This window comes from Athene cunicularia (assembly GCF_003259725.1).
Source record: "Athene cunicularia isolate RWA chromosome 5 unlocalized genomic scaffold, athCun1 chr5_part1, whole genome shotgun sequence".
Lineage (NCBI taxonomy): Eukaryota > Metazoa > Chordata > Aves > Strigiformes > Strigidae > Athene > Athene cunicularia.
Window position 1 is genome coordinate 19864644 of NW_020799101.1, and position 16112 is coordinate 19880755.

The 16112-nt window shown below is 36.0% G+C and overlaps 1 protein-coding gene across 2 annotated transcripts in view; it reads left to right on the top strand.

Annotated features, from left to right (window-relative positions):
• The window catches only part of GALC (galactosylceramidase), a 38171-nt gene that overhangs the window by 3980 nt on the left and 18079 nt on the right, over window positions 1-16112 (top strand). The window contains exons 4-7 of one of the 2 annotated variants that reach the window (XM_026849865.1): window positions 1239-1352; window positions 2736-2875; window positions 5021-5059; window positions 9280-9407. In XM_026849865.1, the coding sequence (XP_026705666.1) occupies window positions 1239-1352; window positions 2736-2875; window positions 5021-5059; window positions 9280-9407 (421 nt within the window). Of the gene's footprint in view, window positions 1-1238; window positions 1353-2735; window positions 2876-5020; window positions 5060-9279; window positions 9408-14898; window positions 15030-16112 lie in introns of both variants that reach the window. The other variant, XM_026849864.1, reaches the window with a different exon arrangement.

Below are 16112 nucleotides of genomic sequence, written 5' to 3' on the forward strand. Positions count from 1 at the left end.
CCCCCCCCCCCCCGAAGTAAATCTTTACCAAGAATAGATTTAAAGCAGACTCAGTTAATAAAGAGAAAGCATGTCTGTCTTTGTGGGATTCGGTATCTATTGTGTTTGTTTAATTACATATTATTATTGTTTTTCATTCTTTGGTTTACTTTCCTTAAGAAAAATTAATATGATGAAGAGTATTATACTGGGTTTAAGAGCTCAGTATTTGGTCAATAAATTGCTGGTTAGAAGAGAATGGAATCATCTTCATGCATGCACAGACTTTCTTTTCAAACACTCATTACTGGCTGAGGAGAATGTTACATACTTCTGTGATGGCTTTCCAGATTTTAGGAGAAGAACTGTAAGATGCATATGTCTTAATACAGTAAACTGCAGGTCTTATTCTGACCTCAGAGGTGTGATCAGGAGTCTAAGTTTGGAATTTAATTGTTCTAGGTCTCTGGCAAATAGAACTTCCAAACACTCCAAATCCTGTTTTCTGTAATGAAATGTGCAGTTTCAGCAAGCGTCATATTAAAAAAAAAAAGTAATCAGAAAAGATCTCTAGAACAATTAGGCATAAGTAATTGTTGCAGTTGCATGCACAAGTTAACTGACTTTTGTAATGACTTCTTATGCAACATTGGTTCCTTTGCACCTTTCTAGTTTGTGTGCCTGACAGAATTCAGTGCATAGCCTTCAATTTCAAAAGCTCTTCCTACAGTCACAAACCACCATGTAAATTATAATCTGCCACTGAAAAATTTAGTGGCAGTTCCTTTCTTTTTCTCTCCCTTGACTTGCTTTGCACAGAAGAAACAAACTTCTTTTGTTTGCTTTTTGGTTCAGCTATAACCTGCTTCTACAAATGTAGATCCTCCGGATCTTAATGTTGTAATTTTCCTAGTGGTTGTTGCAAACAAGATAATCATAAAGTTAGTATTATCATAGCTAGAGATATGAAATGTTCAATAGTTAATCACATTCTGATGTGGAAAGCAAACATGGTCCCATAGAAATAAATAAATTGTAAATTTTTGCTAAGTTAATATACTAAGAATGAAGACAGGCAAGTATTATGTATTCCCTCCCACTACTCATTTTGCTTTGAAATACATACCAAAGAACATGTGAACCATGCTGGAGATACGTGCTTGCATACTATGGCACTGAGCAATACAGAAAACTTTAGAATGTGTAACAGCTTATGACACAGAAGATAATTGTGAGCTACCTGTCTCTTTCCTTCCTAGATGGTACTGAACCCTCCCACATGCACTATGCAAATGATGAGAACTACTTCCGGGGCTATGAATGGTGGCTGATGAAAGAAGCTAAAAAGAGGAACCCCAAAATTAAACTGATTGGTAAATTGCTTCAAGCTTTAGGATTTAAATGCTTTTCCTTCCGCTGACTAAATTACATATCTGACTCTTAATTAGCACGTTCATTTTAATGGGCATATGTTTTCATGTCCCAGTAGGCAAAGTACAATATCTAATATTTGGTAAGCTTGCCTTGATGCTTCACTTAAACTTACTTAGTTTAGGTTGTTACAGTAGCACAACACTCTTACATTGTGCTATTTAACAAGTAGCATAATAAGAATGTATGTAGCAAGTAGCATGGGATAAGAAATTAATAATTTGCTTGTATCGAGGAACATTAATGCTCAGACTGTATCACAGCAATGACTATAAATGATCATGAGAGGCTGAGTTTCTGAAGTAGAGTAAAAAATTTGGGAGGGATAAAGTAAACTTACAGGAAGTATAAATCTGTAAATCTTATATGCAGTAAATTCAATTGTATGTTCTTATTACAAACCTATCATCCCCTCCCCCCTATAGTGGTTCTTTTCTTATCTCTGATATACGTAGTTGAGTTGTGGGAGGACTTTTCCATCTCCCTGTTTTGATTGTGGACTGTGTGTGTGCTGTGACAGTACAAATGTGGAACCCTAGATTTTAATTGAAACACTTTACAAAATATATTTTACATGAAACAAGGTAAGAATCTATCAAAGTTTCTAATGCCCCCTCTTCTAGGGATCAGGCTTTGTCATATCCAGCCACAAGGCATGACTTGGTGCAGAATTTGCTAGTCAGGTTCTGTTAGACAGGCACTGTGACAAGCAGTATGCTTGCCATGTATGACTAATGGTGGTTTTTAATAACCTCCCTGTTCCTTCAGATCAAGCTCTCAACAAAGGAAGGAGGGTTTGCCATTGAATTAGCCTATGGTGTCTTATTCAGAGTCAGGTGGAATCTTAGCAGGATCTGGTCAGCTTAATTTGTTGGTTTTATTTACTCAAGATCCAGTAAAGAGCTGAGACTCAAAAAAGCTTTCACATGATCCTAATCTTTCTTTATTATGATTGGATCATCACTACTTCTGAAATTCATATTCAGAAGATTAACAATTTCTGGTGTTCAGTATTGATCATATGTCTCTAACTTTGTAATTTTTTATCCTAAAATCTTTGGAATTTTAAACCTGTTAGAGATAGTCACACAATTTAAGGATTGTATGTAGTCAGTTGCTGTCTAGTACTGAAGGTTTTCTAGCCAAAACAAAAAGGCAGCTATAATAAGTTATGTTTCATTATCTTCACTGGAACTTTGTGAATCCGAAGTGCATATCTGCTCCTTCATTTCAGGAAGAACAAATTACATCTTGCTGTTGAAGCTTACTGACTAATATAGACCAACCACTTACCTTATTAATTTGTTTTTCTTCTCTCTTTGTAGGATTACCTTGGACGTTTCCAGCATGGATAGGAAAGGGTGAAAACTGGCCCTATGACTATCCAGATGTCACTGCTTACTATATTGTTTCTTGGATATTGGGAGCTAAACAATATCATGATTTGGACATTGATTACGTTGGGGTCAGTAAAACGAAATCTCCTGTGTATTTTATTTATCTTCATTCTAAGATCTTGGTCTTGTTTCTCATTGTCAGTTACTGGAGGAGCGGTATGAGAAAATAAATTGTTTTGTATTTGCAGTTCTGGCTTTTTCTATTGCGAGGGGAAAGGCAGAAGTTATGTTAGTTTATAGTCTTTCTGCATTAATGGCCATTAAAGCAGAACCAGTGTAAAATGGCTAGTCTCCTGCCTTTCCATTTCTAGAACAAAGTTAGCACAGAATTTGAGAGTTCTGAAATGTGTTCAAGTCTTGGATTTTCATTTTCTCATTGTTTTGCTCGGGTTTCAGCAGTTACCAGCTAATAAAAAGCATTAGTTAAGACAGAGTTTGTGAAAGTCAGCTAACATAATGACATAAAATATGCAGAAGGCCAATCCTCTACAACTTCTTCCATTTTTGCCTGCATTATTTATAGTAGGTAAAGGTGCGTGTGTTACAGTACATTATAACTAATGTATTGTGTTACTGTGCAATATATGGAAGTAGTGAATGTATGTCTGAGAAAAATGGCGTAACTTGGAGATGAGAGTGAGAGAAGCAGACAATCTGGAAAAACACTTTTAGAGTTAATTATTTGGCTGAGGTTCAACTTTTTTTTTTTCTTCTGATTAAAAGTGATTTGATTTACACTTATTAAGTGTTTTGATAGGAGACAGTTTAACTGCAGAAAAGCTGAAAATCACTTCAGCAGTTCAGAGCAAAGCTTGAAGTCTGACCTTTCTGCTGTAATGTGGGAAGGTATATCTGATATATATCCACTCTGGAATGCATCCCCCTTTATGCTGCTGACTTATTTCAGCTGTGTCAGTCTTATACTTTGGGTAACACAGTGATGCTTTAGCAGTTCAGTTGAGGGGGGGGTAGGACAGCTTGCTCTGCTCTTAGAGTAGGAAGTAAGTTCTGCGCATGATGTATTTGTGTAATATCTGGCTTCTGAGTTGTTACTTCACAGACATTGGCCTTATAAATTCTGTACTTCTAAGAAAAGAAAATTTCTGCTTCTACAGGCAATGTGGTAACATTGCATATTGTCTGTCTTCTTTGTGGATATAATCTGACATATAGGAAGACTGAGGTCTGTGAAGGCTCAGAAACTGTCAAAACAATTTTAATGCTGTTCTGATTCTACATTGTTAGCTTTTACTGCTCTTTAGGTTTATAACGTGTTACATATTATTATTTGCTTGATGATGAAACGAGCCTTTTGTTAAGTAACTTTTTGATTGGCTCATTTCTGAAGTTGCCTGTTAGTACTTACAGAAAGATTTAGGAATATCAAAGTCAAATGGACATATCTTAACTGCAGGAAACTGCTTGTACGTGGTTGGGTAATCTACATCTGCAGTGGGATACTTTCACCTTTACCGGTGAATGTGAGTCACAGTGTTCATGCGGTTTGAAGAAAAGAAAGTAAAAAGGGTTCTGACTCTGAATTTTATTGGCCAGGGTATTTGATAGAATGGAAGACCACCATTCCCACTTTTGAATCTTGAGCAGTGTTAAGCTTAAACACTCTTTCTATAAAAGATGAAAATCCAGAGCAACAGAAATGACATCATTCTGTGTCTGTTTACCTAAACTATGCTGGACATCTCCTCTGTTCAGGTATGAATATAGTCCTCTGTAAATTATAAAGGACTGTAAATGTCATTGAATAACTCCCTGAAACTGTAGGCAGTTGTTTGATGTATAACTTTAGCTCTCCTTGTGTCAGTGCGTGGCAACAGGGTCCATTCATTAGGACTACACCTTGAGGCCACAGTGTGTTTGTCAGTGATTGCTAACAAACTGCAGAGCCATTGGTAAGAATGTCATGTGTAACACGGCTACCATTGTAGAGCTCAAGCAGCAATAGACTTCCTTTCAGCAAGAAGGCAATCACTTGACCTTAGAGATAGATAAACAAACAGCTATTTTGAAGTTTCATACAGAATTTTTCCCTGAAGAGCTGATAACAAAACCAACCAGAGCACTTTGCTCTAGCAAACTGAAACCATGGAGTTCATTAATGGGTTGTATAATCTTGCATGTACATAAATAAAATCTTTCATTATGCATCAACATATCCCAATTTTTCTAAATGGCTTTTTTCTTTTCCTTCATAGATATGGAATGAAAGGGCATTTAGTAGCAAATATATTAAGGTATGCATTTTTTTCTTATTTTGCTAAAGTTTGTTATTATATGTAAACAATTTGCTTTTCTGAATTTGCCTAGGAAAGGGACCCTAATCCTGCAACTACTTTACTTACTAAACTCTGTTTCTTGTAGTTGCAGGCATGGCATGGTAACAGGATCAGATCTCTAGATCTTTTTTTTTGTGTGTTTAAAACTTATTTTGAACTGTGTGTCAGTGTATGCTGAATGTTTAGGACCTCTATGTTGTAATGGAAGCTCCAGTTGATGATGCTATTGAAATCATACAAATTCATCATCTTGATACTGGCTTGGATATAGTTATAAGTCCAAGATCTAGAATTACTTAAAACTCTGTAGCAAAGTTCCAGTGGGTATAATATCCTTAAATGATTGCTATAAGACTCAAGGTTCTTATTTTATGGTAAATGTAATAAAGGTTCTGTGTTTCTAGCTGTGCAAAATTCAGTACCTCCTGTCCTAAAAGAGTTGGAGGAACACAGTATTTCATAGAACCAACCTTGCCATATCTAATATCTCTCACTGCTCCCTGCCCCTGCTGTCCTCTGAAAGCTCGCTTCTGTTTGTTACATTGAAGTGAAATCTTAAGTACAAGCTTCCGCTTTGTTCATTTCCATGTTCTGCTTTGAGGCAAAGAAACAATAGCATTACCTCTTCAAAGCAAATGAGAGTTAAATTGAGTGTGTAGAAAAACTTTTTTTTTTTTTTTCATAACTCAGCAGGGATTGGATCCATCCGCTTAAAATGAATCAATTAGTGGCTATTAGAAAAGTTTCAGTTCTTACACTTTGTGTACACTGGATGAGGTTAGTCACATAATTTGTGCTTGACATCTTCTGTAGTTACTTTGTTTAATGATTAGTTTTAGTAGAATGATACAGGAAATGGCATACAACAGTTAAAATTGACATTGCAATAAGAACAAAAAAAGTATCTTTCAGTATGTTTCATGAGGTTAGCATATATAAAATTCTGCCTGCTCTTGAAAACTGAGAATTGTCTCCTGTAAAAACATTTCTTTTAAAAGTTAGATTTCCTACAATGTAGAATTAGGTGAATACTCATATACCTGTTTCCTGTGATTTATGCAGTGCTTTGACTGAGGGAGGGCAAGAAGCTCTGTGCTGGTGTGATACACCTTGTAAGAAGAAAGAGGAATACCTTATATCCAGCTGTATGGGTTTCTTGTTAACAAATATGTTAATCAACCATTTATTTTAAACTGATTTACTGGTTTCACTGTCACTCACATCTTAGACCAAATTCTGTTATGTATACTTTACTCCACAATTAATTTCATTAAAGGTATATTCTAGATTCTGACTTACATGGGCTACTAGGCCATTAGCTCCTTTTGGACACAGAGGTTTGGCACTAGAGTTTTCGAGTGATTTACAAAATCCCTTCCCGAGAAAACAAAAATACCCTGAAGTGTGACACAGCAGGATATCTTGGCATCTACATCAGGGTGTCTTGTTTCTTTGGGCATGTTAAGTAAAAGAACTCGGGTGGATGTGTAGATGCTTCATATTTTGCTAGTGAAGCTACTTACATCTCTGTTTAAACTTGTTTAGTGGGTATGCTTAGAGTCCTCTTAAAATATCCCGTCCCATTGTGTGTTCACAAACTGTAGTGTAACTTTTTTTTTTTTTTAAAGCTAGGAGACAAGTTCATAGGGTGCTTTATTTATTACAAAAAACCCTCAGGGACTAGAAGTTTTCTGTTATATTTACCCTTGGGCAATGTAGGTTCCAGGCTTTTGTTTTTCAAAAGGAAAACTGATTCACTAATTTGGTATAGGCTAATCACTAAGGATACTAGTAGTATCCTAAAGGATAATCCCAATCACAGGTAAATTATGGTGCTAGGGGAGTAGGGGGAAATGTATGTGTGGACTTCAACTAGAAATCTCTAGTTGTTCAGTGTATGTGTTGTAGAAGCAAAACCAAACAGAACTGAAAACACTTGTTTGCAGGCTGGAATAAAACAATGCAAGTAAGATGGAAGATAAATAGTGAGACTCTTTTTAAGTTCAGCTGCAAGGTTCATTTCTTCACTGACTAGATGTTGCTTGGAATGACTGTGAGACTGGACACTTTGTAAAAAAGAATCATCAGAGGAGGCATATCTTACTATAAATAAAATACTCATTTTATTTCCCTGTATCACTAATTTGCTCTTTTTTAGAACGTTTTTTCTGTCTTTCTTTAGGTTTTGTAAGAAATGGAAATGTTCTATTTTTCTCAGTTCTGTGTCATGTCACCTGAAGGCTTTCTTGTCTGTTTGTCTTGGCTTCCTAATATGGGGAGAACAAATGTGTAGAACAAACTGTCGAGTTTATTTACAGTCTGCCATTTTTTAAAAGGTTTATTTAATGAAGTATGCTGTTGCACACCAAGTATTTTCTGTAATGTCTGACAAATACATGACATTGATAAGCTCTTGGTTATCTTGCCAAATTTTTACTTGTAAGAAGTTACTTTAGTTACTTCATCCACTAAGGCACTAGTTATGTTTCTTAATAAGTAGAAAAAAATGCTAAAAGAAATGATGATTCTGTTGCTTATAAATTCTTACTCAAGAAGATCATATTCTTCCAATTATATTTTAAAATACCATCATCTTAAACTAATGCTAAAATTTAAGGAGTATCTGTATATAAACACAAATACTGGATGTGGGGGAGCCGTTCTGCATATGTTGTTATGGAACAAATTTTGAGGGTCTACAGTTTAGTGTCCTTGATACTTATTTTCGCAACCTTTGTAGTAATTTTCTTCTCCTGAACTCTCTCTGTGGTTAGGCAGTTTTTCTGAATGTCTAGGTAGCTAGAAAGATTTAAAGTAAGTATTTCTACCATTAGGAATTTTTCTTCTGGTAAACTTTATGCTTCAAAGACTTCAAGCAGCTTCAACAGAACATCATCGCTACTTTTCTTGATTTTAGTAAGTTTTCTGTCCTTTAGATCTACACCAACACTTGGACATTGCTTTGTATCCTTATTTGACTACACGTCAAAATAGAAATGCTTCTTAATCTTCACTTTGCTGGAGGGCTATTACAAGAAGTTATTTAAGGATTCATGCCTACTGATCTTCAAATGGTTAAAAAAATCTCTTATGCATGCATGCCTAAATACAGCACATGGTACATAATTTCTTTATATCCAAGGTTGGAAAAAGGGATTTTAAACTGTGGACTGGTGTCCTTTTTCAGATGCAACTTGTATGTGGAAGCTGCTGAAAATACTTTTTAAAATTTGTTTTTCTTATTGAGCATTCAGATAAAACATGCTTGTATAAACTGGCCCTGTATAAGCCTGGTTCATGCTTAACTATTAGAACTGGATATATTTGTCTAGGAAATTCTAGAGGTAGATGTGGGAGGTTTATCATCTTTGACAGGGAAATATTATGGAGAAGCTGGAAAGACAGAATAGGAATTCTCTTCTGCTGGCTTGTTTGAATTCAAAGTTGACTGCCCTCAGTTTTGTTTTTTAATATGCAATTCCAGTTCTATTCATTACATTCCTGAAAATTAGTGAGACATATGAGAGCCAAATACTGGGTAAACTTAAATATCAGACACAACATCTTTTTTTTTTTGTAAAATAGCCTATGAAAAGAATGCTTAGGTGCTCTTCACTTAAAAAGGATGGATGTTAAGCAAAGATTTCTGTTCTTGTGGAGAACTTCACAGTTACAAGGTCTTTTGTATTTGAAAACTTCAATCCCTGTTTTCTCAATATACTTGTTTTGGGTTCAGGTTTACTTTCACCTCTGATCACTTGTGGAGGTACATCCACTTCCACATTCCAGCCAGTCATTTTTTTTAGATCAACTTAGTGTGGCTGACTTAATGATAAATCCGTTACTCACATGTAATGAATTACATGCATGCAATGGATGGAATCAGTATGTTCAGAGTGTCTGAGTGGAGTATATGTATGCACATGGGTTGTCAAAAGTAATCTAAGTGATAAGAAGTTCATTTTTCTGTAATGGCTATCAATGTAAAAACAGTTATCGTTAACTTTGTCTTCGTTGTCATTATGGCTCTTCTTTGAGAACTTTTCATATCCATCTTGGTCTGAAGACAAATGCTTTCACTGATGACTTCTACAGTTCTTAAATTGTTTTCAGTCTTAAATTTTCATGTTGCCCAATTGATGAAGGCTGTGCTTTAAGTGGTGTTATCTGTTGCTAAGGTACTTCGACAATCTTTGGACAGACTGGGTCTAAGGAACATTGGCATCATCGCTGCAGATGGAGATTGGAACATTTCAAAGGAGATGATAGTTGATCCCTATCTTAACGATGCTGTTGAGGTAGTTGGGTAAGTGTGGGAGAATGGAGGAGTTTTATACATTGCTTATTGCTTCTGTAAGTCAGTCTTCATCTCATTTTGAGAAGTCATATATTCTTATTTCATGCTTTCTAGTTATTCCCAGTTCTTTCATCATCATGTACAGTGGTGAGTGATATCATCTTTCCTGTCTTCCTCTCTTCCTTCAGTTTAGTACATGTGTAATGTAACTTTACCAGTCTTCCATCATTTATTTCAAGTGTTCAGTTAGGAGATATCTTTTCATCTTCTTATCTTAGCACTAGCAAATGACAGGAGGTTTCTAGCTAAGCTGCATATGTATCTTAAAGGCAAAAAACCTTAGGACTGAATTCTTGGTCTGCAGTCAGTTTTAATTTCAGGGGAATTTGAACTTTCATACTAGAATTTACCAGCTTGGGACTCCCTATGCTCATGTTATTCCCTGTTACGTGTCCTTTGCTTGAGATTTTTCTGGTCATGTCCTAAAGCTAGGAGTTTGTTGCTTATATCTGATTACAGATAGCATTAGAGGTGAACAGACATACAGTAAAGTGTCCAAAATTTATTTTTAAACTAGTACAACCTATCTCAATTTTAGCAGCTAGGAATGCCCACTGTTATAGTTCTAGCGAATGGCAACTTGATTGTTTGTCTGCGCTCTTGCTCCATAATACACTTTCTTACTATCTTGCTTCTGTTAACTGGCTTGATACTTATTCTGCTGCTCTTGCTTTCTTCCTAATCTCCTATTTCTCAAAACTGTAGAGGGGTTTTTAAAAATTATGGTATGTTCCCAGTGGAAATGTTCTATACGTGTATAAATTGTTTAGTTGTGTTATGCGTGTTAACTTGCTTAACTCTGTTGTAAACCTTAATGTGATAAGAACATACTTGTGGTCACTGGTGTACTGTTTATCCTCATCTGTATGTAAGGGCATGTGATATGCTTATAATTGTTTAAACTAATGCATGGTTCAAAGGTAATAGCAGGCCAGTTAAGTGGGGATTTTATAAAGAAACTGCTTTCGTGTATGTTGAGTTTGTAAAGACTGATACCTGGAAGTGGCTGCCTGAGAAACACCAATTATAATGCCAACATTGAGTAACTCATTTGGTTTAAAAACTTAACTTCTTAAGTTAGGCAAGACTTGCACCTCAGCAAGTTACAGTGCATTAGGGAATGTTTTAGTTATGATTTCTGTGCCAATGAAATTGTCAGAATGAATGCACTGAGTGTGTATAGCTCTTTCTTTAAGAGCTTGACAGAATCAAGGCTAGTAGTCCCTTGTTCTGTTTGGCCTTTAGGACCACAGACATGTTTTAGTTGTTCTTTAAGATGGTTGTCTGAGGTTTTTCTTGAATGCCATATGGATTTTTTTCCTCAACTCCCCCGCCCCCGCTGATAACACAAAATGAAGAGTTAGGAGAATATTTCTTGTGCGGTAGTGTTGTTATCTATCAAGAAATTATGGCTAGTGCAAAATGAGTACACCATGTTTCTTAGTCAATGTTGACTTTAAGGCACCAACTACCAGAGTTTTTGCTGACCTAGAAAAAGATAATAGTATATGTCCTTCAAATGTCCAGGTTCAGAAAGTTGCTAAAAGTACACTGTGTCTGTATGTCTCTTAAACAACTGTGTCTAGTTCTTTGCAAAATATGCTAGTCAATCTGTTTTCCTAAATAGTCTTAAATTCTCTTCTGAGAAATCCTTTCCTCTATGTTGTTCTGTAATGTCTTTTCAAGTATAACCCTCTATGTGACTTTTTTGTAGTTCTTTTATTTTGGAATGGAAACCTGCAATTATATTTATATTGTATTATTTAGAAAATATCAAGAAAATTGGAATGATTGCTTTGACATCCATCCACAAAAAGTAACTGACCTTTCCCTTTCTTTTTGTTTCCTTTTGTTTTCCATTTTCCATTTTCCTTTCCTTTCTTTTTTGCAGTAGGTAATTTTTACGTTGATATTGTTGCTTCCCGTGGAGCTTTATCCATGCCCAAAATACCATTTGCAATCTGAAGCATATCTAAAGTAGATTTAGGATAAAGTTCCTATGTCTGTTTTTTTTCCCCTCCATATTTGCTGTCTGCCAGCTTGTCATTTGAAAGATGGAGGATTTTATCTTTGAATGAAGGTGACCAAGCTGTTATCATTTAGTGTGTTTCTGTTTCATAGGTTGAAGGAGTAGTCTTCCTGAACATATTGCTTGCCATCATTTCATAGCAATGAGTTGCAGCACTTGCTATTGAAAACATGAATTTTGTTAGAAGAAAAAATCAAGCCTTTATTTGCTACTAAATCAAATTACCCAGAATGCATAGTGCTTGAAAATGGGAAAAAAAAATATTGTAATATAGTTAGCTCAAGTCTTAAATTGTGTTATGCTTACTTATTTTGTTTGCAAGACTATCTTCACTACTGTCTTCCTATGTTATTTTGATGGGTGCTGTTTCTGTGTTTGTATAGTATATACATACTTTCTTCCAAGATGTGGTATGGCTCAGTACTACATCTTCTGTGTTAGACATAGATTTTGTGTACTGTGTTTAAGAAAGCCTATAGACCCCATAGCTTAAATAATTGAGAACTATGCAAAAAAACCATTTTCAATTTGTCTACTTCTAAATAAAGAGGAAAAAAATATTGTGGAATACTTTCAAGTCTGATTGTGTATTGGCATATAGGCCTTTAAGAAGGGACATGCTGAACAGAGCTATCTTTGACTTGTAAGTCATTATTAGTGGACAGTAATTATATGCTGGGTTGTGCAAAAAAATCTGCCCTCTTCAGTTTTTATTTACCAGACAACAAATCATATTTTATTTCTAGTTGATGTAGCATGGATCTTTTCTAATACAATGATCAAATAGCAGAAAAGATTGCTGCCATTTCAGTGTTTCTTTTTTACATATCTCCTAGTGTCATTAAAAAAAAAAAGATTTAAAATCATGGTAAGTCTTAATGAACAAAGAAGATGAGAGACATATTTAATAACTATTTGTCAATGACGATAGATTTTATGTAAAGAGTTCCTGTTCTGTGGATTTTCATAGTTAATGTAGTTGCAACCTTAGAAGAATCATTAGTCTTATGGTCCAGGGATACTTTCTCAGTTCAATAGGAAGAAGTAATTCAGTTCACTGTTAATTGCTTTTTCTGAGGTAGAAGACATTTGCTGAAAGAGTGAAAGATGAATTGACTTGGCTAAGACAATGCTAAACTGGTAGAAGAATAAAGATTAATTATAGAAAATACTGTCTTCTGGATTTGTTTTATGATTTTTGGGCCATACTACTTTTGCCATAATTTTAAACAGGATTTTTGTATTACATAGTTCAAAGCACAAGCTAGAAAAATAATTTTAGATTTATGTAACTGGTCTTAAGATACAATGTTTGTGGTAAAACACTAGATTTTACTGGTAAACCAGCTTTGTCTTTAACTGGGTTTGCAGAGGACCTCTGGAAGCCATCTGGTTAAACCCCCGTGCGTCAAGCAGGTGCAGTTAGATCATGGTGCTGAGGCTTGTTCAGCTTTAATATCTTCACAGCTCCTTTGGGCAACTTATTTCACGTGCTTGACCATACTCATGGTCTTATTTATTTATTTATTATTTTTTATGTTCTTAACTGAATTTTTCATCAGTCCACAGCCTGCACTATAGCAAGGGATTATTCTGCCCCAGGTGTAGGACTTCATGTTTGTATCTGTTGAGCCTGAGGTGCTTGTCAGCCTGTTTTTTCCAGTCTATTAGTTCCCTCTAAATAATAGCCCTCCTTTTCAGCATATAACTGTTGTTGTGGGTTAACCCTAGTAGGCAGCTCAGCCCCACACAGCCAGTTGTTCATTCCCCCCCCGCCCAGGTGGGATGGAGGGGAGAATTCAGAAGACTGAAAGTGAGAAAACAGGTGGGTTGAGATAAAGACAGCTTAATAAGGAAGACAAAAGCTGTGCATGCAAGCAAAGCAAACTGTGAACTTCCTGAGTTTTGTTAAAGACATCAAACAGTGTTGGCCCTAATATCAGCCTATGGGGACACTGCTAGCAATCTGCACCCTGGTTGGACTTTTCTATCCACCTTGATGGGAGTGTTTGCTAAAGTCAAGGTATGTGACATCCACTGATTTAACCTTGCCTGCACAGGTAGTCATCTTGTAGAAAGCAATTGTGTTTGTCAGGCATGATTTGCCCTTGGTAAGTCCATGCTGCCATTCCCAATCATCTCCCTATGCTTCTTGTGCTTGAAATAGCTTCCAGGAAGACTTACTTTGTAACCTTCCCCTGGGGCCTAAGGCTAGACTTATGAGCCTGTAGTTTCTCAGATCCTCGTTCTTGAAGACAGGCACTAAAACTGTTTTTCTCTAGTCATCAGGAACCTCCCCCAATTGCTAAATACTTTAGCCTTTGTATGTATGTTGTGTGAAAACCAAATTCTGCCTTAATCTAATGTAAGATATAACAGAAAAATACTAACATTGTGTTCAGACAAAGTTCTTAAGACTTTGGGCGGGAAGCCCGGATGTTTTAGGCTACCGCACATAAGCTAGTTCAGATACTGATCTGTGGGGGAAAAAAAATAAAATCTTGCAGCACTGTTTCCTGCAGGTAGTGTTCCTTGTTAGAGAAGACTATATATTGTAAAAATGCATAGAATGATTTGAAGATAGTTAGGCCCTTGATGTTATCTGAATTTAGAGCAAACACTGTTTAGGGGACCTCTGGACCTGAAGAAACTATGTCAGTAGACTTGGTCTTACATGACATTTTAGACTTGTTTCATTAACTTTTAAGGCCTAAAATGTCTCTAGGGAAGCGTACAGTGGTTGCAATTTTAGAACTTTAAATAAAATGCAGTTGAGTAAAAAGGTGTGTATGTGTCTGGGGTTTTTCTCATTTTTTGTGTTGGTTGTGTTTAGAAAGAGCTGATTCATTTGTATTGCTTCACTTTTAAACTGAAATAGTTGATTAGCAGGGAGAATAGGGGACATAGACTCCTTTTCTTAGTTAAATGTTTATTGTGCTTTCACAAGGTTTGTAAGTTATAATTCAGTTGTCCTTGAGCCCTATGTGGTCCTTGTAGCCTAACCCTCAGCATTGTAACATCTAAGTGGCTCATCTGAGAATAGATTATCTTCCATGAGATGTGATATACTTAGTCTTTAACTTTATCTGCAGGTTTTTGTGTGTAAGAAAATAAGAACCAAATGGTTTTGTTTTTTCTTTTTGTCACATACTTTGGGGTTTGGCATAATAGAGAAAGAAGGTGCCCTTCTTTGAGGTCATTTTATGCTTGAAAATCTATTACATTTTGTTTGGTGTTAACAGTTTTTATCCAAGTTGTAAAACCAGAATTGGAATGTGATTTGGTTTTGAAGTATATTCAAAATTATTGAAAAAGATGCTGCCTTTCCCAATGTAAATTTCTGACAATTTGAAAACCAAGTATTTTATTTGTGCCTTCTCTCTGTTCTTTGCTGTCCTATTTTTTTCAAAGCTGTTGAGATACACATTGGATAAGCACGATCTGCAGCAGGTGAGGATCATAGCCAGCGATAGACTGTGGGAGCCCATTTCCTTTGTCTTGCTGCTTGACTCTGAACTCCATGGAGTGGTCGATGTGATTGGGTAGGGGGTTCTTTTTTTTTCTTGCTTGGTGTTTTGCTCACAGTTTGTTTTCTTGCTTGTTTATAACTAGCACAGACAAAGCTTTACGTACTTTTACTTGCAATAAAGGGGTTGATACTATAATCTTTCTTACTAACCCACATCAAATCACACGGGCTGTTGTCCTGGTGACAGCCTCAAACTTAATTGAATTATGAGTCTCCTATTATATGGAGGATTCCTATTGGTTGTGGTTGCACTTTTGATGAATTGAAGGTTTTTTGAACAACTGTCCTGAGGGTTGTTTTGGTTCCTGTATTTGGTAGCAAGAAGTGCTTTAGCTTTACAGCTTTGTATGCAGCCTTGTATTACTGACTTCCACTGGTCTGTTATAGAAGTAGGTGCTATCCAGAAATGAATTGGGGCTATCATTCCTATTTTAATTCCAATAGTGTCTTCGTTCTTAGTTCCCATTTTGTTTTGAAGGGAAGGTTGTGTTTGAGAAGCATGCAACCAGCAGACTTGTTTTTCTGGTTCTGTGTTTCATCATATGATACTGATATTTTGCAGAAGTTGCAGACTGAATTTGAGATTGATTTCTGACTTGTCTGCTGAATGGAAATGTGTATAAGACTTGCTCATTAACTTGTATTTCTACAATAGCTCTAAATTTTTATTACTAGGTTCTATAGGCTTGCCGGACCCAATCACAGGCTTCAAATGTCGTGGTTCCTCAGTTCAGCTTGAGTCTTTTTCGTTCATCTTTATGTATCTGACTCCCAGGAGGTGTAGAAATTAAAGCTTTCCCTCCAAATATAGATAAGCAGTCCTTGCTGCTCCCCCCACCACCAGGTCAACCCCTCCCCCCATTCTGAACAACAAAAAGTATCCTGACAGTTTTTTTTGTGAATGGAGTCTTGGATCCTGTGTGGATCAAGTGTAAGCAATTGTGAACTCACTCTGGCCAGATGCAAATAAATGTAGTTACTGTGATCCCAACGCAGTTAGCATGCTTCCTTTCTTTTTTTGTCAGCTATGGGCCTGCACCCAGAGTCAGTTCCTGAACCTAATTTTTTTTTTTTTTTTTTTTTTTTTTTTTTATTT